This window comes from Macaca mulatta, chromosome 16, assembly GCF_049350105.2.
Source record: "Macaca mulatta isolate MMU2019108-1 chromosome 16, T2T-MMU8v2.0, whole genome shotgun sequence".
NCBI classification, from domain to species: Eukaryota; Metazoa; Chordata; class Mammalia; order Primates; family Cercopithecidae; genus Macaca; species Macaca mulatta.
In genome coordinates, this window is record NC_133421.1 from 71,946,453 (window position 1) to 71,969,966 (window position 23,514).

Sequence of the window (23,514 nt, forward strand, 5' to 3'; positions counted from 1 at the left end):
CTCTGATCTTAGTTATTTCTTGCCTTCTGCTAGCTTTTGAATGTGTTTGCTGTTGCTTCTCTAGGTCTTTTCATTGTGATGGTAGGGTGTCGAGTTCAGATCTTTCCTGCTTTCTGTGGTGGGCATTTAGTGCTATAAATTTCCCTCTACACACTGCTTTAAATGTGTCCCAGAGATTCTGGTACGTTGCGTCTTTGTTCTCATTGGTTTCGAAGAACATCTTTATTTCTGCCTTCATTTCGTTATTTACCCAGTAGTCATCCAGGAGCAGGTTGTTCAGTTTCCATGTAGTTGTGTGGTGTTGAGTGAGTTTCTTAATCCAGAGTTCTAATTTGATGGCACTGTGGTCTGAGAGACAGTTTGTTGTGATTTCTGTTCTTTTACATTTGCTGAGGAGTGCTTGACTTCCAACGATGTGGTCAATTTTGGAGTAAGTGCGATGAATGCTGCTGAGAAGAATGTAAGTTCTGTTGATTTGGTTTGGAGAGTTCTGTAGACGTCTATGAGGTCTGCTTGGTGCAGAGATGAGTTCAAGTCCCGGATATCCTTGTTACCCTTGTGTCTCCATATACTGGGATATATTACATAATATACCATTTAACAGGGGTGATTGTAGATGAAATTTTTCTGTTTTAAACATGTCTGGACGCTGGGCGTGGTGACTCCTGTCTGTAATCCCAGCACTTTGGAAGTCCGAGGTAAGTGGATCACTTGAGGTCAGGAGTTTGAGACCAGCCTGGTCAACAAGATGAAACCCCATCTCTTCTAAAAATACAAAAATTAGCCGGGTGTGGTGGTGGGCACGTGTAATCCCAGCTATTCAAGAGGCTGAGGCAGGAGAATTGCTTGAACCCAGAAGATGGAGGTTGCAGTGGGCCGAGATCACGTCACTGCTCTCCACCCTGGGCAACAGAGCGAGACTCCGTCTGGAAAAACAAAAAAACATGTCAGGAGGCTGGATGCCGTGGCTCACGCCTGTAATCCCGGCACTTTGGGAGGCCAGGAGTTGAAGACCACTTTGGGCAACATAGCAAGACCCCATCTTTACAAAAAGGAAAAGTAAAAAATAAACAGGTTGGTATCCTGGGCCATGGAGTGGCAGTGGGCATCTTTTGCCTGTGATCAGTCACGTGATCCCAGCAGCACTCACGTCCTGTTCCCAGTACCCTCGTGTCATTGGTCCAAGGATGAGCATGTGACTCCTCACTGCCAGTCAGAGCCTCCCTGGGAGGGTAAGGGGGCCCTCTGGTGCTGTTTTCCAGCACAGCCGGCAGATCCTCCTTTGGGACTTAGGCGAGGGGGCATAGGACTCCTCCCCGCTTGTGCTTGCGGGCGAGGATCAGCCTCCGGGATTCTGCGGAGAGACTCTCAAGGGGCACCAGCTGGAACGGGTTCTGTGTCTGCAGGGAACCATCTGGTGCTCTCTGCATTCATAGCCCCCTACCGCGAGTTTTCTCCTCTGTGTCTTTGTGGCTTAGCCCAGTGTTCACAGAAGGGGCGGGGGTGGAGGGCTCAAACGCTCTCGTCCACGTTTGCTTTTCGAAAAACAGCAGGACACAAAATTCTATAAACACGAAATGACGGTACCTGGTACGTGACCCGAATGCAACTCAGAAGGGTGCCAGTAAGTTAGGGGATTGGCCTTTGGAAGGCGTCCTTCTTTTGAGAAAGTGTAATATTTCAGGCCGGGCGCGGTGCCTCACGCCTGTAATCCCACCACTTTGGGAGGCTGAGGGGGGCGGATCAGGAGGTCAGGAGATGGAGACCATCCTGGCTAAGTCGGTGAAACTCCGTCTCTACTAAAAGTACAAAAAAAATTAGCCGGGCACGGTGGTGGGTGCCTGTAGTCCCAGCTTCTTGGGAGGCTGAGGCAGGAGAATCATTTGAACCCAGGAGGCAGAGGTTGCAGTGAGCCGAGATCACAGAAGTGCACTCCAACCTGGGTGACGGAGTGAGACTCCCTCTCTGGAGAAGAAAGAAAAGAAGGACGGAGGGAGGGAGAGAGAGAGAGAGAAATAAATGCCTGCAAGTTACTATAAATCGTTGGAAAAAATTTCACAACTCCATAATGATTGTAGTTTACTTGAAATATGAGGAATAAAAAGCAGGTTAAATAATACCACAAAGAAAAAAATCACACAAATTCAGAATGAGGGATTCTACAGGAAAACCGGCCTACTCTTTTAAAAAAGTTGGTGTTCAATGTTAAAAAAAAAAAAAAAAAAAAAAAAGTGGGGAGACTTTTTTCTCTCTCTCTCTCTCTCTCGACAGAGTCTCGCTCTGTTGCCCTGGCTGGAGTGCGGTGGTGCAATCTCGGCTCACTGCAACCTCCGCCTCCCGGGTTCAGGTGCTTCTTCTGCCTCAGCCTCCCAAGTAGCTGAGACTACAGGTGTGCACCACCATGACTAGCTAATTTTTGTATTTTTACTAGAGACGGGGTTTCACTACGTTGGCCAGGCTGGTCTCGAACTCCTAACCTCAAGTGATCCGCCCACATCGGCCTACCAAATTGATGGGATTACAGCAGTGAGCCACTGCACCCAGCTAACTTTTAGATTTAAAGAGACAAAGAGAATAACTAAATGCAATGTGAACTTTTGACAGAAACAGCTGTAATAGATGTTTGGGGGACAATTAACAAAAATATTTTTAAATATGAACTGGATGTAACATGACACTAAGGGATTATTGTTAATTCTCTTAGGTGTGACCATGCTATGTATTTATCAACAATGTCGCATAAGAGAATATCCTTATTCTTAGAAGATTCATGGCATGCTGCAGTGTTTAGGGATAATAAGTTACGATGTCCACCATTTACAGTCAAAATACGTTGAGGAAAGAAAAACATATTTATGTATACACTCACACATACATACGGAAAGACAGTATGAGAGAGAAAAAGTAAACTAGGGCGAAATGTTAACTATTATTTCATGTAAGTGGTGATGGTTCGTTGTACTGTTCTTTCAATGTTTCTGCATGTTTGGCACTTTCTATTATAAAGTGTTGGGGAAAAAAACATAGTGCTGAGTAGTATGAAATACCTTAAATGTCAGGGAAAGTAATAAGGAGATAGATGAATATAAGGTACTCATTTGGCCTTCCCATTATTCACTACTAATTTCATTGTGAATCCTGCAACCTCTCTAATACATAGATTCCATCTGATTTTTGGAAAACAGATGTATCGTTGTTTAACCAGATAATCAACCATATTGTTGAGAAATGTATCCCATACTCTCTTAGAGTTTATAAACTTAGTGGGGAAGATGTAATTACATGCCAAAAAAGTCAAGGAAAAGATGAGCTATCTATATGAGGAATTTAGTCAACTGTTGTCTGATATCTGTCTGAGATTAAATGACAACATATAAATGAAATGTTTTGTATGATGCCTGGTACCAAAATAAAAGCTCTCAATAAACGTTAGCTATCATTATCGTTATTAGGAATAATATTGAGAGATTACTTTTTAATCCTATGTATTGGTCAAAATATGTCAATGATTGACTCAAGTTTGCATCCACTGATCAGTTAATTGGTTTAAAGGAAAGGATCCTAATTTTAATTCCATGGTCAATTTCATTTATATATTGATTCAACGAATTTTTTCTCTTTATGTAGAAAAATATAATCATGAATGGGCTTTAGCACATCCTCCTAAATCCTAATGCACAGTTTATGAAAATGCGTGCGTGTACTTTGTGGAAATAAAAGATCCATAGCTTTTCTCAACTTCCCAATGTGTATGCGTCTGAAAAAAAAAAAACAACAATAGAGATTTTGTTTTAGAGTCTCTACATTTTCCTCACAGCCTGTGTCTTTCTGATTAGGGAAGGTTGATATAAAAAACCTGAAGACCGTTCTAGACAACATGGGAATCAAGCTCACAGATAAAGAACTTGAAGATCTGACACAAAGCCTGCCAGTCGGTGGTGAGCATGCTAGATATCACTGGTTTTTGGGTTTTGTGTTCTGTGTGCTTTTAGCATTAGAAGGAAAGGGAAAAAAGAACTTTTCATAATGCAAATGGCAGGATTAAATAAGACAGTCAGAGTAACAAAGTAGGGAAGGTAGTATTCTGAATACTAGCGGCATGGTCAATACAAGAGCCTTCCAAATTCTGAGGACAAGAAAGCTGACCCCTAGGAAAAAGCCACTTTTGAATTCCATCTTTCCATTATCAAATATAAGATTTGCTGTTTTATGGGTTATAAAGTCAAATTTACATTTTCTAAATAAGTTTATTTTCAATATTTATAATTGTTTCTTCATCTTCGTAACATATTCTGAGTAAATATTTATCAAATGACTAAAGTGCTTAACAAAATGCCCAGTATACTTCCTAAGTGCTGCTACTAGGTGTTATAATCATAGGAGGGAGGAGAGTGTTCTTGTGATATAACATGTTATGAGCTTCAAATTATGCCTTTGTGTTATAGCTGATAATAAAGTGGCTCTGAAAGCATTGGAGGATGAAGTGAAAGCTTTTACTGGTAAGAATTTGTTACACATGATTTGCAATAAATGATGATTTACACTAAAATTTTTAATAGTATTTTTCTAATATTCTATTTGTGGCTTATCAATTCACATATTTTCAATATTTTGATAAAATATCTGCCTTTACTAACAGATTAACATTATCTGCGTTTTATCAGTCAAAACGAAAGAACTATTTCTTGATAACATCTTACATTCATTAGTACTGTTTTCCAATAAAATGGTTTCACCAGTATCTATAGACCCAAATAACTAGATGGACACAGTGAAAACAGGGTGAAGCATTAAAAGGATCAAAGTAATGAGTTCATTGCAAGCATCTAACCACCTAGTTTTACAAACATGAAATATGTCATACTTGTTTTTTGACTTTTGTTTTTAATTATACTTTAAGTTCTAGGGTACATGTGCACAACGTGCAGGTTTGTTACATATGTATACATGTGCCGTGTTGGTTTGCTGCACCCATTAACTCGTCATTTCCATTAGGTATTTCTCCTAATGCTATCCCTCCCCCATTCCCCCACATCACGACTGGCCCCGGGGTGTGATGGGCCCCGGGGTGTGATGTTCCCCGCCCTGTGTCCAAGTGTTCTCATTGTTCAGTTCCCACCGATGAGTGAGAACACGCGGTGTTTGGTTTTCTGTCCTTGCCATAGTTTGCTCAGAATGATGGATTCCAGCTTCATCCGTGTTGCTACAAAGGACACCAACTCATCCTTTTTTTATGGCTGCATAGTATTCCATGGTGTACATGTGCCACATTTTCTTAATCCAGTCTATCACTGATGGACATTGGGGTTGGTTCCAAGTCTTTGCTATTGTGAATAGTGCCGCCATAAACATACGTGTGCGTGTGTCTTTATAGTAGCATGATATATAATCCTTTGGGTATATACCCAGTAATAGGATTGCTGGGTCAAATGGTATTTCTCGTTCTGGATCCTTGAGGAATCGCCACACTGCCTTCCACAATGGTGGAACTAGTTTACACTCCCGCCAACAGTGTAAAAGCCTTCCTATTTCTCCACATCCTCGCCAGCACCCGCCGTTTCCTGACTTTTTAATGATCGCCATTCTAACTGGTGTGAGATGCTATCTCATTGTGCTTTTGCTTTGCATTTCTCTGATGACCAGTGGTGATGAGCATTTTTTCACGTGTCTGTTGGCTGCATTAATTAACTTTTCTTTTGAAAAGTATCTGTTCATATCCTTTGCCCACTTTTTGATGGGGTTGTTTGATTTTTTCTTGTAAATTTGTTTAAGTTCTTTGTAGATTCTGGATATTAGCCCTCTGTCAGATGGGTAGATTGCAAAAATTGTCTCCCATTCTGTAGGTTGCCTGTTCACTCTGATGGTAGTTTCCTTTGCTGTGCAGAAACTCTTTAGTGTAATTAGACCCCGTTTGTCTATTTTGGCTTTTGTTGCCATTGCTTTTGGTGTTTTAGTCATGAAGTCCTTGCCCATGCCTATGTCCTGACTGGTATTGGCTAGGTTTTCTTCTAGGGTTTTTATGCTTTTAGCTCTAACATTTAAGTCTTTAATCCACCTTGAATTAATTTTTGTATAAGGCATAAGGAAGGGATCCCGTTTCAGCTTTCTACATATGGCTAGCCAGTTTTCCCGGCACCATTTATTAAATAGGGAATCCTTTCCCCGTTTCTTGTTTTTGTCAGGTCTGTCAAAGATGAGATGGTTGTAGATGTGTGGTGTTTTTCCTGAGGCCTCTGTTCTGTTCCATTGGTCTATATCTCTGTTTTGGTACCAGTACCATGCTGTTTTGGTTACTGTAGCCTTGTGGTGTAGTTTGAAGTCAGGTAGCATGATGCCTCCCGCTTTGTTCTTTTTGCTTAGGATTGTCTTGGCAATGCGGGCTCTTTTTTGGTTCCATATGAACTTTAAGGTAGCTTTTCCCAATTCCGTGAAGAACGTCATCGGCAGCTTGCTGGGATGCCATTGAATCTATAAATTACCTTGGGCAGTATGGCCATTTTCACGATATTGATTCTTCCTATCCGTGAGCATGGAGTGTTCTTCCATGTGGTTGTGTCCTCTTTTATTTTGCTGAGCAGTGCTTTGTAGTTCTCCTTGAAGAGGTCCTTCACATCCCTGGTAAGTTGGATGCCTAGGTATTTTATTCTCTTTGAAGCAGTTGTGAATGGGAGTTCACTCATGATTTGGCTCTCTGTTTGTCTCTTATTGGCGTATAAGAATGCTTGTGATTTTTGCACATTGATTTTGTATCCTGAGACTTTGCTGAAGTTGCTTGTCAGCTTAAGGAGATTTCGGGCCGAGACGATGGGGCTTTCTAAATATACAGTCATGTCATCTGCAAACAGGGACAATTTGACATCCTTTTTTCCTAATTGATACCCTTTATTTCTTTCTCCTGCCTGATTGCCCTGGCCAGAACTTCCAACAATATGTTCAATAGGAGACACTGTGTTGAATAGGAGTGGTGAGAGAGGGCAGCCCTGTCTTGTGCCAGTTTTCATAGGGAATGCTTCCAGTTTTTGCCCATTCAGTATGATACTGGCTGTGGGTTTGTCATAAATAGCTCGTATTATTTTGAGATACGTTCTATCAATACCTAGTTTACTGAGAGCTTTTAGCATGAATGACTGTTGAATTTTGTTGAAGGCCTTTTCTCCGTCTGTTGAGATAATCATGTGTTTTTTGTGTCTGGTTCTGTTTATGTGATGGATTACGTCTACTGATTTGCGTACGTTGAACCAGCCTTGCATCCCAGGGATGAAGCCAGCTTGATCTTGGTGGTTAAGCTTTTTGATGTGCTGCTGGATTCGGTTTGCCAGCATTTTATGGAGGATTTTTGCATCGATGTTCATCAGGGCTATTGGTCTAAAATTCTCTTTTCTTGTTGTGTCTCTGCCAGGCTTTGGTATCAGGATGATACTGGCCTCATAAAATGAGTTAGGGAGGATTCCCTCTTTTTCTATTGATTGGAGTAGTTTCAGAAGGAATGGTACCAGCTCCTCCTCGTACCTCTGGTAGAATTTGGCTGTGAATCCGTCTGGTCCTGGACTCTTTTTGGTTGGTAGCCTATTAAAGATTGCCTCAATTTCAGAGCCTGTTATTGGTCTATTCAGTGATTCAGCTTCTTCCTGGTTTAGTCTTGGGAGGGTGTATGTGTCCAGGAATTGATCCATTTCTTGTAGATTTTCTAGTTTATTTGCATAGAGGTGTTTATAGTATTCTCTGATGGTAGTTTGTATTTCTGTGGGATCGGTGGTGATATCCCCTTTATCATGTGTTACTGCGTCTAGTTGGTTCTTCTCTCTTTTCTTCTTTATTAGTCTTGCTAGCGTTCTATCAATTTTGTTGATCTCTTCAGAAAACCAGCTCCTGGATTCATCGATTTTTTTGAAGGGTTTTTTGTGTCTCTATCTCCTTCGGTTCTGCTCTGATCTTAGTTATTTCTTGCCTTCTGCTAGCTTTTGAATGTGTTTGCTGTTGCTTCTCTAGGTCTTTTCATTGTGATGGTAGGGTGTCGAGTTCAGATCTTTCCTGCTTTCTGTGGTGGGCATTTAGTGCTATAAATTTCCCTCTACACACTGCTTTAAATGTGTCCCAGAGATTCTGGTACGTTGCGTCTTTGTTCTCATTGGTTTCGAAGAACATCTTTATTTCTGCCTTCATTTCGTTATTTACCCAGTAGTCATCCAGGAGCAGGTTGTTCAGTTTCCATGTAGTTGTGTGGTGTTGAGTGAGTTTCTTAATCCAGAGTTCTAATTTGATGGCACTGTGGTCTGAGAGACAGTTTGTTGTGATTTCTGTTCTTTTACATTTGCTGAGGAGTGCTTGACTTCCAACGATGTGGTCAATTTTGGAGTAAGTGCGATGAATGCTGCTGAGAAGAATGTAAGTTCTGTTGATTTGGTTTGGAGAGTTCTGTAGACGTCTATGAGGTCTGCTTGGTGCAGAGATGAGTTCAAGTCCCGGATATCCTTGTTACCCTTGTGTCTCCATATACTGGGATATATTACATAATATACCATTTAACAGGGGTGATTGTAGATGAAATTTTTCTGTTTTAAACATGTCTGGACGCTGGGCGTGGTGACTCCTGTCTGTAATCCCAGCACTTTGGAAGTCCGAGGTAAGTGGATCACTTGAGGTCAGGAGTTTGAGACCAGCCTGGTCAACAAGATGAAACCCCATCTCTTCTAAAAATACAAAAATTAGCCGGGTGTGGTGGTGGGCACGTGTAATCCCAGCTATTCAAGAGGCTGAGGCAGGAGAATTGCTTGAACCCAGAAGATGGAGGTTGCAGTGGGCCGAGATCACGTCACTGCTCTCCACCCTGGGCAACAGAGCGAGACTCCGTCTGGAAAAACAAAAAAACATGTCAGGAGGCTGGATGCCGTGGCTCACGCCTGTAATCCCGGCACTTTGGGAGGCCAGGAGTTGAAGACCACTTTGGGCAACATAGCAAGACCCCATCTTTACAAAAAGGAAAAGTAAAAAATAAACAGGTTGGTATCCTGGGCCATGGAGTGGCAGTGGGCATCTTTTGCCTGTGATCAGTCACGTGATCCCAGCAGCACTCACGTCCTGTTCCCAGTACCCTCGTGTCATTGGTCCAAGGATGAGCATGTGACTCCTCACTGCCAGTCAGAGCCTCCCTGGGAGGGTAAGGGGGCCCTCTGGTGCTGTTTTCCAGCACAGCCGGCAGATCCTCCTTTGGGACTTAGGCGAGGGGGCATAGGACTCCTCCCCGCTTGTGCTTGCGGGCGAGGATCAGCCTCCGGGATTCTGCGGAGAGACTCTCAAGGGGCACCAGCTGGAACGGGTTCTGTGTCTGCAGGGAACCATCTGGTGCTCTCTGCATTCATAGCCCCCTACCGCGAGTTTTCTCCTCTGTGTCTTTGTGGCTTAGCCCAGTGTTCACAGAAGGGGCGGGGGTGGAGGGCTCAAACGCTCTCGTCCACGTTTGCTTTTCGAAAAACAGCAGGACACAAAATTCTATAAACACGAAATGACGGTACCTGGTACGTGACCCGAATGCAACTCAGAAGGGTGCCAGTAAGTTAGGGGATTGGCCTTTGGAAGGCGTCCTTCTTTTGAGAAAGTGTAATATTTCAGGCCGGGCGTGGTGCCTCACGCCTGTAATCCCACCACTTTGGGAGGCTGAGGGGGGCGGATCAGGAGGTCAGGAGATGGAGACCATCCTGGCTAAGTCGGTGAAACTCCGTCTCTACTAAAAGTACAAAAAAAATTAGCCGGGCACGGTGGTGGGTGCCTGTAGTCCCAGCTTCTTGGGAGGCTGAGGCAGGAGAATCATTTGAACCCAGGAGGCAGAGGTTGCAGTGAGCCGAGATCACAGAAGTGCACTCCAACCTGGGTGACGGAGTGAGACTCCCTCTCTGGAGAAGAAAGAAAAGAAGGACGGAGGGAGGGAGAGAGAGAGAGAGAAATAAATGCCTGCAAGTTACTATAAATCGTTGGAAAAAATTTCACAACTCCATAATGATTGTAGTTTACTTGAAATATGAGGAATAAAAAGCAGGTTAAATAATACCACAAAGAAAAAAATCACACAAATTCAGAATGAGGGATTCTACAGGAAAACCGGCCTACTCTTTTAAAAAAGTTGGTGTTCAATGTTAAAAAAAAAAAAAAAAAAAAAAAGTGGGGAGACTTTTTTCTCTCTCTCTCTCTCTCTCGACAGAGTCTCGCTCTGTTGCCCTGGCTGGAGTGCGGTGGTGCAATCTCGGCTCACTGCAACCTCCGCCTCCCGGGTTCAGGTGCTTCTTCTGCCTCAGCCTCCCAAGTAGCTGAGACTACAGGTGTGCACCACCATGACTAGCTAATTTTTGTATTTTTACTAGAGACGGGGTTTCACTACGTTGGCCAGGCTGGTCTCGAACTCCTAACCTCAAGTGATCCGCCCACATCGGCCTACCAAATTGATGGGATTACAGCAGTGAGCCACTGCACCCAGCTAACTTTTAGATTTAAAGAGACAAAGAGAATAACTAAATGCAATGTGAACTTTTGACAGAAACAGCTGTAATAGATGTTTGGGGGACAATTAACAAAAATATTTTTAAATATGAACTGGATGTAACATGACACTAAGGGATTATTGTTAATTCTCTTAGGTGTGACCATGCTATGTATTTATCAACAATGTCGCATAAGAGAATATCCTTATTCTTAGAAGATTCATGGCATGCTGCAGTGTTTAGGGATAATAAGTTACGATGTCCACCATTTACAGTCAAAATACGTTGAGGAAAGAAAAACATATTTATGTATACACTCACACATACATACGGAAAGACAGTATGAGAGAGAAAAAGTAAACTAGGGCGAAATGTTAACTATTATTTCATGTAAGTGGTGATGGTTCGTTGTACTGTTCTTTCAATGTTTCTGCATGTTTGGCACTTTCTATTATAAAGTGTTGGGGAAAAAAACATAGTGCTGAGTAGTATGAAATACCTTAAATGTCAGGGAAAGTAATAAGGAGATAGATGAATATAAGGTACTCATTTGGCCTTCCCATTATTCACTACTAATTTCATTGTGAATCCTGCAACCTCTCTAATACATAGATTCCATCTGATTTTTGGAAAACAGATGTATCGTTGTTTAACCAGATAATCAACCATATTGTTGAGAAATGTATCCCATACTCTCTTAGAGTTTATAAACTTAGTGGGGAAGATGTAATTACATGCCAAAAAAGTCAAGGAAAAGATGAGCTATCTATATGAGGAATTTAGTCAACTGTTGTCTGATATCTGTCTGAGATTAAATGACAACATATAAATGAAATGTTTTGTATGATGCCTGGTACCAAAATAAAAGCTCTCAATAAACGTTAGCTATCATTATCGTTATTAGGAATAATATTGAGAGATTACTTTTTAATCCTATGTATTGGTCAAAATATGTCAATGATTGACTCAAGTTTGCATCCACTGATCAGTTAATTGGTTTAAAGGAAAGGATCCTAATTTTAATTCCATGGTCAATTTCATTTATATATTGATTCAACGAATTTTTTCTCTTTATGTAGAAAAATATAATCATGAATGGGCTTTAGCACATCCTCCTAAATCCTAATGCACAGTTTATGAAAATGCGTGCGTGTACTTTGTGGAAATAAAAGATCCATAGCTTTTCTCAACTTCCCAATGTGTATGCGTCTGAAAAAAAAAAAACAACAATAGAGATTTTGTTTTAGAGTCTCTACATTTTCCTCACAGCCTGTGTCTTTCTGATTAGGGAAGGTTGATATAAAAAACCTGAAGACCGTTCTAGACAACATGGGAATCAAGCTCACAGATAAAGAACTTGAAGATCTGACACAAAGCCTGCCAGTCGGTGGTGAGCATGCTAGATATCACTGGTTTTTGGGTTTTGTGTTCTGTGTGCTTTTAGCATTAGAAGGAAAGGGAAAAAAGAACTTTTCATAATGCAAATGGCAGGATTAAATAAGACAGTCAGAGTAACAAAGTAGGGAAGGTAGTATTCTGAATACTAGCGGCATGGTCAATACAAGAGCCTTCCAAATTCTGAGGACAAGAAAGCTGACCCCTAGGAAAAAGCCACTTTTGAATTCCATCTTTCCATTATCAAATATAAGATTTGCTGTTTTATGGGTTATAAAGTCAAATTTACATTTTCTAAATAAGTTTATTTTCAATATTTATAATTGTTTCTTCATCTTCGTAACATATTCTGAGTAAATATTTATCAAATGACTAAAGTGCTTAACAAAATGCCCAGTATACTTCCTAAGTGCTGCTACTAGGTGTTATAATCATAGGAGGGAGGAGAGTGTTCTTGTGATATAACATGTTATGAGCTTCAAATTATGCCTTTGTGTTATAGCTGATAATAAAGTGGCTCTGAAAGCATTGGAGGATGAAGTGAAAGCTTTTACTGGTAAGAATTTGTTACACATGATTTGCAATAAGTGATGATTTACACTAAAATTTTTAATAGTATTTTTCTAATATTCTATTTGTGGCTTATCAATTCACATATTTTCAATATTTTGATAAAATATCTGCCTTTACTAACAGATTAACATTATCTGCGTTTTATCAGTCAAAACGAAAGAACTATTTCTTGATAACATCTTACATTCATTAGTACTGTTTTCCAATAAAATGGTTTCACCAGTATCTATAGACCCAAATAACTAGATGGACACAGTGAAAACAGGGTGAAGCATTAAAAGGATCAAAGTAATGAGTTCATTGCAAGCATCTAACCACCTAGTTTTACAAACATGAAATATGTCATACTTGTTTTTTGACTTTTGTTTTTAATTATACTTTAAGTTCTAGGGTACATGTGCACAACGTGCAGGTTTGTTACATATGTATACATGTGCCGTGTTGGTTTGCTGCACCCATTAACTCGTCATTTCCATTAGGTATTTCTCCTAATGCTATCCCTCCCCCATTCCCCCACATCACGACTGGCCCCGGGGTGTGATGGGCCCCGGGGTGTGATGTTCCCCGCCCTGTGTCCAAGTGTTCTCATTGTTCAGTTCCCACCGATGGGTGAGAACACGCGGTGTTTGGTTTTCTGTCCTTGCCATAGTTTGCTCAGAATGATGGATTCCAGCTTCATCCGTGTTGCTACAAAGGACACCAACTCATCCTTTTTTTATGGCTGCATAGTATTCCATGGTGTACATGTGCCACATTTTCTTAATCCAGTCTATCACTGATGGACATTGGGGTTGGTTCCAAGTCTTTGCTATTGTGAATAGTGCCGCCATAAACATACGTGTGCGTGTGTCTTTATAGTAGCATGATATATAATCCTTTGGGTATATACCCAGTAATAGGATTGCTGGGTCAAATGGTATTTCTCGTTCTGGATCCTTGAGGAATCGCCACACTGCCTTCCACAATGGTGGAACTAGTTTACACTCCCGCCAACAGTGTAAAAGCCTTCCTATTTCTCCACATCCTCGCCAGCACCCGCCGTTTCCTGACTTTTTAATGATCGCCATTCTAACTGGTGTGAGATGCTATCTCATTGTGCTTTTGCTTTGCATTTCTCTGATGACCAGTGGTGATGAGCATTTTTTCACGTGTCTGTTGGCTGCATTAATTAACTTTTCTTTTGAAAAGTATCTGTTCATATCCTTTGCCCACTTTTTGATGGGGTTGTTTGATTTTTTCTTGTAAATTTGTTTAAGTTCTTTGTAGATTCTGGATATTAGCCCTCTGTCAGATGGGTAGATTGCAAAAATTGTCTCCCATTCTGTAGGTTGCCTGTTCACTCTGATGGTAGTTTCCTTTGCTGTGCAGAAACTCTTTAGTGTAATTAGACCCCGTTTGTCTATTTTGGCTTTTGTTGCCATTGCTTTTGGTGTTTTAGTCATGAAGTCCTTGCCCATGCCTGTGTCCTGACTGGTATTGGCTAGGTTTTCTTCTAGGGTTTTTATGCTTTTAGCTCTAACATTTAAGTCTTTAATCCACCTTGAATTAATTTTTGTATAAGGCATAAGGAAGGGATCCCGTTTCAGCTTTCTACATATGGCTAGCCAGTTTTCCCGGCACCATTTATTAAATAGGGAATCCTTTCCCCGTTTCTTGTTTTTGTCAGGTCTGTCAAAGATGAGATGGTTGTAGATGTGTGGTGTTTTTCCTGAGGCCTCTGTTCTGTTCCATTGGTCTATATCTCTGTTTTGGTACCAGTACCATGCTGTTTTGGTTACTGTAGCCTTGTGGTGTAGTTTGAAGTCAGGTAGCATGATGCCTCCCGCTTTGTTCTTTTTGCTTAGGATTGTCTTGGCAATGCGGGCTCTTTTTTGGTTCCATATGAACTTTAAGGTAGCTTTTCCCAATTCCGTGAAGAACGTCATCGGCAGCTTGCTGGGATGCCATTGAATCTATAAATTACCTTGGGCAGTATGGCCATTTTCACGATATTGATTCTTCCTATCCGTGAGCATGGAGTGTTCTTCCATGTGGTTGTGTCCTCTTTTATTTTGCTGAGCAGTGCTTTGTAGTTCTCCTTGAAGAGGTCCTTCACATCCCTGGTAAGTTGGATGCCTAGGTATTTTATTCTCTTTGAAGCAGTTGTGAATGGGAGTTCACTCATGATTTGGCTCTCTGTTTGTCTCTTATTGGCGTATAAGAATGCTTGTGATTTTTGCACATTGATTTTGTATCCTGAGACTTTGCTGAAGTTGCTTGTCAGCTTAAGGAGATTTCGGGCCGAGACGATGGGGCTTTCTAAATATACAGTCATGTCATCTGCAAACAGGGACAATTTGACATCCTTTTTTCCTAATTGATACCCTTTATTTCTTTCTCCTGCCTGATTGCCCTGGCCAGAACTTCCAACAATATGTTCAATAGGAGACACTGTGTTGAATAGGAGTGGTGAGAGAGGGCAGCCCTGTCTTGTGCCAGTTTTCATAGGGAATGCTTCCAGTTTTTGCCCATTCAGTATGATACTGGCTGTGGGTTTGTCATAAATAGCTCGTATTATTTTGAGATACGTTCTATCAATACCTAGTTTACTGAGAGCTTTTAGCATGAATGACTGTTGAATTTTGTTGAAGGCCTTTTCTCCGTCTGTTGAGATAATCATGTGTTTTTTGTGTCTGGTTCTGTTTATGTGATGGATTACGTCTACTGATTTGCGTACGTTGAACCAGCCTTGCATCCCAGGGATGAAGCCAGCTTGATCTTGGTGGTTAAGCTTTTTGATGTGCTGCTGGATTCGGTTTGCCAGCATTTTATGGAGGATTTTTGCATCGATGTTCATCAGGGCTATTGGTCTAAAATTCTCTTTTCTTGTTGTGTCTCTGCCAGGCTTTGGTATCAGGATGATACTGGCCTCATAAAATGAGTTAGGGAGGATTCCCTCTTTTTCTATTGATTGGAGTAGTTTCAGAAGGAATGGTACCAGCTCCTCCTCGTACCTCTGGTAGAATTTGGCTGTGAATCCGTCTGGTCCTGGACTCTTTTTGGTTGGTAGCCTATTAAAGATTGCCTCAATTTCAGAGCCTGTTATTGGTCTATTCAGTGATTCAGCTTCTTCCTGGTTTAGTCTTGGGAGGGTGTATGTGTCCAGGAATTGATCCATTTCTTGTAGATTTTCTAGTTTATTTGCATAGAGGTGTTTATAGTATTCTCTGATGGTAGTTTGTATTTCTGTGGGATCGGTGGTGATATCCCCTTTATCATGTGTTACTGCGTCTAGTTGGTTCTTCTCTCTTTTCTTCTTTATTAGTCTTGCTAGCGTTCTATCAATTTTGTTGATCTCTTCAGAAAACCAGCTCCTGGATTCATCGATTTTTTTGAAGGGTTTTTTGTGTCTCTATCTCCTTCGGTTCTGCTCTGATCTTAGTTATTTCTTGCCTTCTGCTAGCTTTTGAATGTGTTTGCTGTTGCTTCTCTAGGTCTTTTCATTGTGATGGTAGGGTGTCGAGTTCAGATCTTTCCTGCTTTCTGTGGTGGGCATTTAGTGCTATAAATTTCCCTCTACACACTGCTTTAAATGTGTCCCAGAGATTCTGGTACGTTGCGTCTTTGTTCTCATTGGTTTCGAAGAACATCTTTATTTCTGCCTTCATTTCGTTATTTACCCAGTAGTCATCCAGGAGCAGGTTGTTCAGTTTCCATGTAGTTGTGTGGTGTTGAGTGAGTTTCTTAATCCAGAGTTCTAATTTGATGGCACTGTGGTCTGAGAGACAGTTTGTTGTGATTTCTGTTCTTTTACATTTGCTGAGGAGTGCTTGACTTCCAACGATGTGGTCAATTTTGGAGTAAGTGCGATGAATGCTGCTGAGAAGAATGTAAGTTCTGTTGATTTGGTTTGGAGAGTTCTGTAGACGTCTATGAGGTCTGCTTGGTGCAGAGATGAGTTCAAGTCCCGGATATCCTTGTTACCCTTGTGTCTCCATATACTGGGATATATTACATAATATACCATTTAACAGGGGTGATTGTAGATGAAATTTTTCTGTTTTAAACATGTCTGGACGCTGGGCGTGGTGACTCCTGTCTGTAATCCCAGCACTTTGGAAGTCCGAGGTAAGTGGATCACTTGAGGTCAGGAGTTTGAGACCAGCCTGGTCAACAAGATGAAACCCCATCTCTTCTAAAAATACAAAAATTAGCCGGGTGTGGTGGTGGGCACGTGTAATCCCAGCTATTCAAGAGGCTGAGGCAGGAGAATTGCTTGAACCCAGAAGATGGAGGTTGCAGTGGGCCGAGATCACGTCACTGCTCTCCACCCTGGGCAACAGAGCGAGACTCCGTCTGGAAAAACAAAAAAACATGTCAGGAGGCTGGATGCCGTGGCTCACGCCTGTAATCCCGGCACTTTGGGAGGCCAGGAGTTGAAGACCACTTTGGGCAACATAGCAAGACCCCATCTTTACAAAAAGGAAAAGTAAAAAATAAACAGGTTGGTATCCTGGGCCATGGAGTGGCAGTGGGCATCTTTTGCCTGTGATCAGTCACGTGATCCCAGCAGCACTCACGTCCTGTTCCCAGTACCCTCGTGTCATTGGTCCAAGGATGAGCATGTGACTCCTCACTGCCAGTCAGAGCCTCCCTGGGAGGGTAAGGGGGCCCTCTGGTGCTGTTTTCCAGCACAGCCGGCAGATCCTCCTTTGGGACTTAGGCGAGGGGGCATAGGACTCCTCCCCGCTTGTGCTTGCGGGCGAGGATCAGCCTCCGGGATTCTGCGGAGAGACTCTCAAGGGGCACCAGCTGGAACGGGTTCTGTGTCTGCAGGGAACCATCTGGTGCTCTCTGCATTCATAGCCCCCTACCGCGAGTTTTCTCCTCTGTGTCTTTGTGGCTTAGCCCAGTGTTCACAGAAGGGGCGGGGGTGGAGGGCTCAAACGCTCTCGTCCACGTTTGCTTTTCGAAAAACAGCAGGACACAAAATTCTATAAACACGAAATGACGGTACCTGGTACGTGACCCGAATGCAACTCAGAAGGGTGCCAGTAAGTTAGGGGATTGGCCTTTGGAAGGCGTCCTTCTTTTGAGAAAGTGTAATATTTCAGGCCGGGCGCGGTGCCTCACGCCTGTAATCCCACCACTTTGGGAGGCTGAGGGGGGCGGATCAGGAGGTCAGGAGATGGAGACCATCCTGGCTAAGTCGGTGAAACTCCGTCTCTACTAAAAGTACAAAAAAAATTAGCCGGGCACGGTGGTGGGTGCCTGTAGTCCCAGCTTCTTGGGAGGCTGAGGCAGGAGAATCATTTGAACCCAGGAGGCAGAGGTTGCAGTGAGCCGAGATCACAGAAGTGCACTCCAACCTGGGTGACGGAGTGAGACTCCCTCTCTGGAGAAGAAAGAAAAGAAGGACGGAGGGAGGGAGAGAGAGAGAGAGAAATAAATGCCTGCAAGTTACTATAAATCGTTGGAAAAAATTTCACAACTCCATAATGATTGTAGTTTACTTGAAATATGAGGAATAAAAAGCAGGTTAAATAATACCACAAAGAAAAAAATCACACAAATTCAGAATGAGGGATTCTACAGGAAAACCGGCCTACTCTTTTAAAAAAGTTGGTGTTCAATGTTAAAAAAAAAAAAAAAAAAAAAAAGTGGGGAGACTTTTTTCTCTCTCTCTCTCTCTCTCGACAGAGTCTCGCTCTGTTGCCCTGGCTGGAGTGCGGTGGTGCAATCTCGGCTCACTGCAACCTCCGCCTCCCGGGTTCAGGTGCTTCTTCTGCCTCAGCCTCCCAAGTAGCTGAGACTACAGGTGTGCACCACCATGACTAGCTAATTTTTGTATTTTTACTAGAGACGGGGTTTCACTACGTTGGCCAGGCTGGTCTCGAACTCCTAACCTCAAGTGATCCGCCCACATCGGCCTACCAAATTGATGGGATTACAGCAGTGAGCCACTGCACCCAGCTAACTTTTAGATTTAAAGAGACAAAGAGAATAACTAAATGCAATGTGAACTTTTGACAGAAACAGCTGTAATAGATGTTTGGGGGACAATTAACAAAAATATTTTTAAATATGAACTGGATGTAACATGACACTAAGGGATTATTGTTAATTCTCTTAGGTGTGACCATGCTATGTATTTATCAACAATGTCGCATAAGAGAATATCCTTATTCTTAGAAGATTCATGGCATGCTGCAGTGTTTAGGGATAATAAGTTACGATGTCCACCATTTACAGTCAAAATACGTTGAGGAAAGAAAAACATATTTATGTATACACTCACACATACATACGGAAAGACAGTATGAGAGAGAAAAAGTAAACTAGGGCGAAATGTTAACTATTATTTCATGTAAGTGGTGATGGTTCGTTGTACTGTTCTTTCAATGTTTCTGCATGTTTGGCACTTTCTATTATAAAGTGTTGGGGAAAAAAACATAGTGCTGAGTAGTATGAAATACCTTAAATGTCAGGGAAAGTAATAAGGAGATAGATGAATATAAGGTACTCATTTGGCCTTCCCATTATTCACTACTAATTTCATTGTGAATCCTGCAACCTCTCTAATACATAGATTCCATCTGATTTTTGGAAAACAGATGTATCGTTGTTTAACCAGATAATCAACCATATTGTTGAGAAATGTATCCCATACTCTCTTAGAGTTTATAAACTTAGTGGGGAAGATGTAATTACATGCCAAAAAAGTCAAGGAAAAGATGAGCTATCTATATGAGGAATTTAGTCAACTGTTGTCTGATATCTGTCTGAGATTAAATGACAACATATAAATGAAATGTTTTGTATGATGCCTGGTACCAAAATAAAAGCTCTCAATAAACGTTAGCTATCATTATCGTTATTAGGAATAATATTGAGAGATTACTTTTTAATCCTATGTATTGGTCAAAATATGTCAATGATTGACTCAAGTTTGCATCCACTGATCAGTTAATTGGTTTAAAGGAAAGGATCCTAATTTTAATTCCATGGTCAATTTCATTTATATATTGATTCAACGAATTTTTTCTCTTTATGTAGAAAAATATAATCATGAATGGGCTTTAGCACATCCTCCTAAATCCTAATGCACAGTTTATGAAAATGCGTGCGTGTACTTTGTGGAAATAAAAGATCCATAGCTTTTCTCAACTTCCCAATGTGTATGCGTCTGAAAAAAAAAAAACAACAATAGAGATTTTGTTTTAGAGTCTCTACATTTTCCTCACAGCCTGTGTCTTTCTGATTAGGGAAGGTTGATATAAAAAACCTGAAGACCGTTCTAGACAACATGGGAATCAAGCTCACAGATAAAGAACTTGAAGATCTGACACAAAGCCTGCCAGTCGGTGGTGAGCATGCTAGATATCACTGGTTTTTGGGTTTTGTGTTCTGTGTGCTTTTAGCATTAGAAGGAAAGGGAAAAAAGAACTTTTCATAATGCAAATGGCAGGATTAAATAAGACAGTCAGAGTAACAAAGTAGGGAAGGTAGTATTCTGAATACTAGCGGCATGGTCAATACAAGAGCCTTCCAAATTCTGAGGACAAGAAAGCTGACCCCTAGGAAAAAGCCACTTTTGAATTCCATCTTTCCATTATCAAATATAAGATTTGCTGTTTTATGGGTTATAAAGTCAAATTTACATTTTCTAAATAAGTTTATTTTCAATATTTATAATTGTTTCTTCATCTTCGTAACATATTCTGAGTAAATATTTATCAAATGACTAAAGTGCTTAACAAAATGCCCAGTATACTTCCTAAGTGCTGCTACTAGGTGTTATAATCATAGGAGGGAGGAGAGTGTTCTTGTGATATAACATGTTATGAGCTTCAAATTATGCCTTTGTGTTATAGCTGATAATAAAGTGGCTCTGAAAGCATTGGAGGATGAAGTGAAAGCTTTTACTGGTAAGAATTTGTTACACATGATTTGCAATAAGTGATGATTTACACTAAAATTTTTAATAGTATTTTTCTAATATTCTATTTGTGGCTTATCAATTCACATATTTTCAATATTTTGATAAAATATCTGCCTTTACTAACAGATTAACATTATCTGCGTTTTATCAGTCAAAACGAAAGAACTATTTCTTGATAACATCTTACATTCATTAGTACTGTTTTCCAATAAAATGGTTTCACCAGTATCTATAGACCCAAATAACTAGATGGACACAGTGAAAACAGGGTGAAGCATTAAAAGGATCAAAGTAATGAGTTCATTGCAAGCATCTAACCACCTAGTTTTACAAACATGAAATATGTCATACTTGTTTTTTGACTTTTGTTTTTAATTATACTTTAAGTTCTAGGGTACATGTGCACAACGTGCAGGTTTGTTACATATGTATACATGTGCCGTGTTGGTTTGCTGCACCCATTAACTCGTCATTTCCATTAGGTATTTCTCCTAATGCTATCCCTCCCCCATTCCCCCACATCACGACTGGCCCCGGGGTGTGATGGGCCCCGGGGTGTGATGTTCCCCGCCCTGTGTCCAAGTGTTCTCATTGTTCAGTTCCCACCGATGAGTGAGAACACGCGGTGTTTGGTTTTCTGTCCTTGCCATAGTTTGCTCAGAATGATGGATTCCAGCTTCATCCGTGTTGCTACAAAGGACACCAACTCATCCTTTTTTTATGGCTGCATAGTATTCCATGGTGTACATGTGCCACATTTTCTTAATCCAGTCTATCACTGATGGACATTGGGGTTGGTTCCAAGTCTTTGCTATTGTGAATAGTGCCGCCATAAACATACGTGTGCGTGTGTCTTTATAGTAGCATGATATATAATCCTTTGGGTATATACCCAGTAATAGGATTGCTGGGTCAAATGGTATTTCTCGTTCTGGATCCTTGAGGAATCGCCACACTGCCTTCCACAATGGTGGAACTAGTTTACACTCCCGCCAACAGTGTAAAAGCCTTCCTATTTCTCCACATCCTCGCCAGCACCCGCCGTTTCCTGACTTTTTAATGATCGCCATTCTAACTGGTGTGAGATGCTATCTCATTGTGCTTTTGCTTTGCATTTCTCTGATGACCAGTGGTGATGAGCATTTTTTCACGTGTCTGTTGGCTGCATTAATTAACTTTTCTTTTGAAAAGTATCTGTTCATATCCTTTGCCCACTTTTTGATGGGGTTGTTTGATTTTTTCTTGTAAATTTGTTTAAGTTCTTTGTAGATTCTGGATATTAGCCCTCTGTCAGATGGGTAGATTGCAAAAATTGTCTCCCATTCTGTAGGTTGCCTGTTCACTCTGATGGTAGTTTCCTTTGCTGTGCAGAAACTCTTTAGTGTAATTAGACCCCGTTTGTCTATTTTGGCTTTTGTTGCCATTGCTTTTGGTGTTTTAGTCATGAAGTCCTTGCCCATGCCTGTGTCCTGACTGGTATTGGCTAGGTTTTCTTCTAGGGTTTTTATGCTTTTAGCTCTAACATTTAAGTCTTTAATCCACCTTGAATTAATTTTTGTATAAGGCATAAGGAAGGGATCCCGTTTCAGCTTTCTACATATGGCTAGCCAGTTTTCCCGGCACCATTTATTAAATAGGGAATCCTTTCCCCGTTTCTTGTTTTTGTCAGGTCTGTCAAAGATGAGATGGTTGTAGATGTGTGGTGTTTTTCCTGAGGCCTCTGTTCTGTTCCATTGGTCTATATCTCTGTTTTGGTACCAGTACCATGCTGTTTTGGTTACTGTAGCCTTGTGGTGTAGTTTGAAGTCAGGTAGCATGATGCCTCCCGCTTTGTTCTTTTTGCTTAGGATTGTCTTGGCAATGCGGGCTCTTTTTTGGTTCCATATGAACTTTAAGGTAGCTTTTCCCAATTCCGTGAAGAACGTCATCGGCAGCTTGCTGGGATGCCATTGAATCTATAAATTACCTTGGGCAGTATGGCCATTTTCACGATATTGATTCTTCCTATCCGTGAGCATGGAGTGTTCTTCCATGTGGTTGTGTCCTCTTTTATTTTGCTGAGCAGTGCTTTGTAGTTCTCCTTGAAGAGGTCCTTCACATCCCTGGTAAGTTGGATGCCTAGGTATTTTATTCTCTTTGAAGCAGTTGTGAATGGGAGTTCACTCATGATTTGGCTCTCTGTTTGTCTCTTATTGGCGTATAAGAATGCTTGTGATTTTTGCACATTGATTTTGTATCCTGAGACTTTGCTGAAGTTGCTTGTCAGCTTAAGGAGATTTCGGGCCGAGACGATGGGGCTTTCTAAATATACAGTCATGTCATCTGCAAACAGGGACAATTTGACATCCTTTTTTCCTAATTGATACCCTTTATTTCTTTCTCCTGCCTGATTGCCCTGGCCAGAACTTCCAACAATATGTTCAATAGGAGACACTGTGTTGAATAGGAGTGGTGAGAGAGGGCAGCCCTGTCTTGTGCCAGTTTTCATAGGGAATGCTTCCAGTTTTTGCCCATTCAGTATGATACTGGCTGTGGGTTTGTCATAAATAGCTCGTATTATTTTGAGATACGTTCTATCAATACCTAGTTTACTGAGAGCTTTTAGCATGAATGACTGTTGAATTTTGTTGAAGGCCTTTTCTCCGTCTGTTGAGATAATCATGTGTTTTTTGTGTCTGGTTCTGTTTATGTGATGGATTACGTCTACTGATTTGCGTACGTTGAACCAGCCTTGCATCCCAGGGATGAAGCCAGCTTGATCTTGGTGGTTAAGCTTTTTGATGTGCTGCTGGATTCGGTTTGCCAGCATTTTATGGAGGATTTTTGCATCGATGTTCATCAGGGCTATTGGTCTAAAATTCTCTTTTCTTGTTGTGTCTCTGCCAGGCTTTGGTATCAGGATGATACTGGCCTCATAAAATGAGTTAGGGAGGATTCCCTCTTTTTCTATTGATTGGAGTAGTTTCAGAAGGAATGGTACCAGCTCCTCCTCGTACCTCTGGTAGAATTTGGCTGTGAATCCGTCTGGTCCTGGACTCTTTTTGGTTGGTAGCCTATTAAAGATTGCCTCAATTTCAGAGCCTGTTATTGGTCTATTCAGTGATTCAGCTTCTTCCTGGTTTAGTCTTGGGAGGGTGTATGTGTCCAGGAATT

At 41.3% G+C, this 23,514-nt stretch overlaps 1 protein-coding gene across 1 annotated transcript in view; it reads left to right on the forward strand.

Annotated features, from left to right (window-relative positions):
• Window positions 1–23,514, forward strand: part of LOC114675868 (uncharacterized) — a 154,830-nt gene that overhangs the window by 77,614 nt on the left and 53,702 nt on the right. Inside the window, exons 18-23 of the mRNA XM_077971052.1 lie at window positions 3,837–3,938; window positions 4,446–4,499; window positions 11,761–11,862; window positions 12,370–12,423; window positions 19,685–19,786; window positions 20,294–20,347. Of these exons, the coding sequence (XP_077827178.1) occupies window positions 3,837–3,938; window positions 4,446–4,499; window positions 11,761–11,862; window positions 12,370–12,423; window positions 19,685–19,786; window positions 20,294–20,347 (468 nt within the window). The remainder of the gene's footprint in view (window positions 1–3,836; window positions 3,939–4,445; window positions 4,500–11,760; window positions 11,863–12,369; window positions 12,424–19,684; window positions 19,787–20,293; window positions 20,348–23,514) is intronic.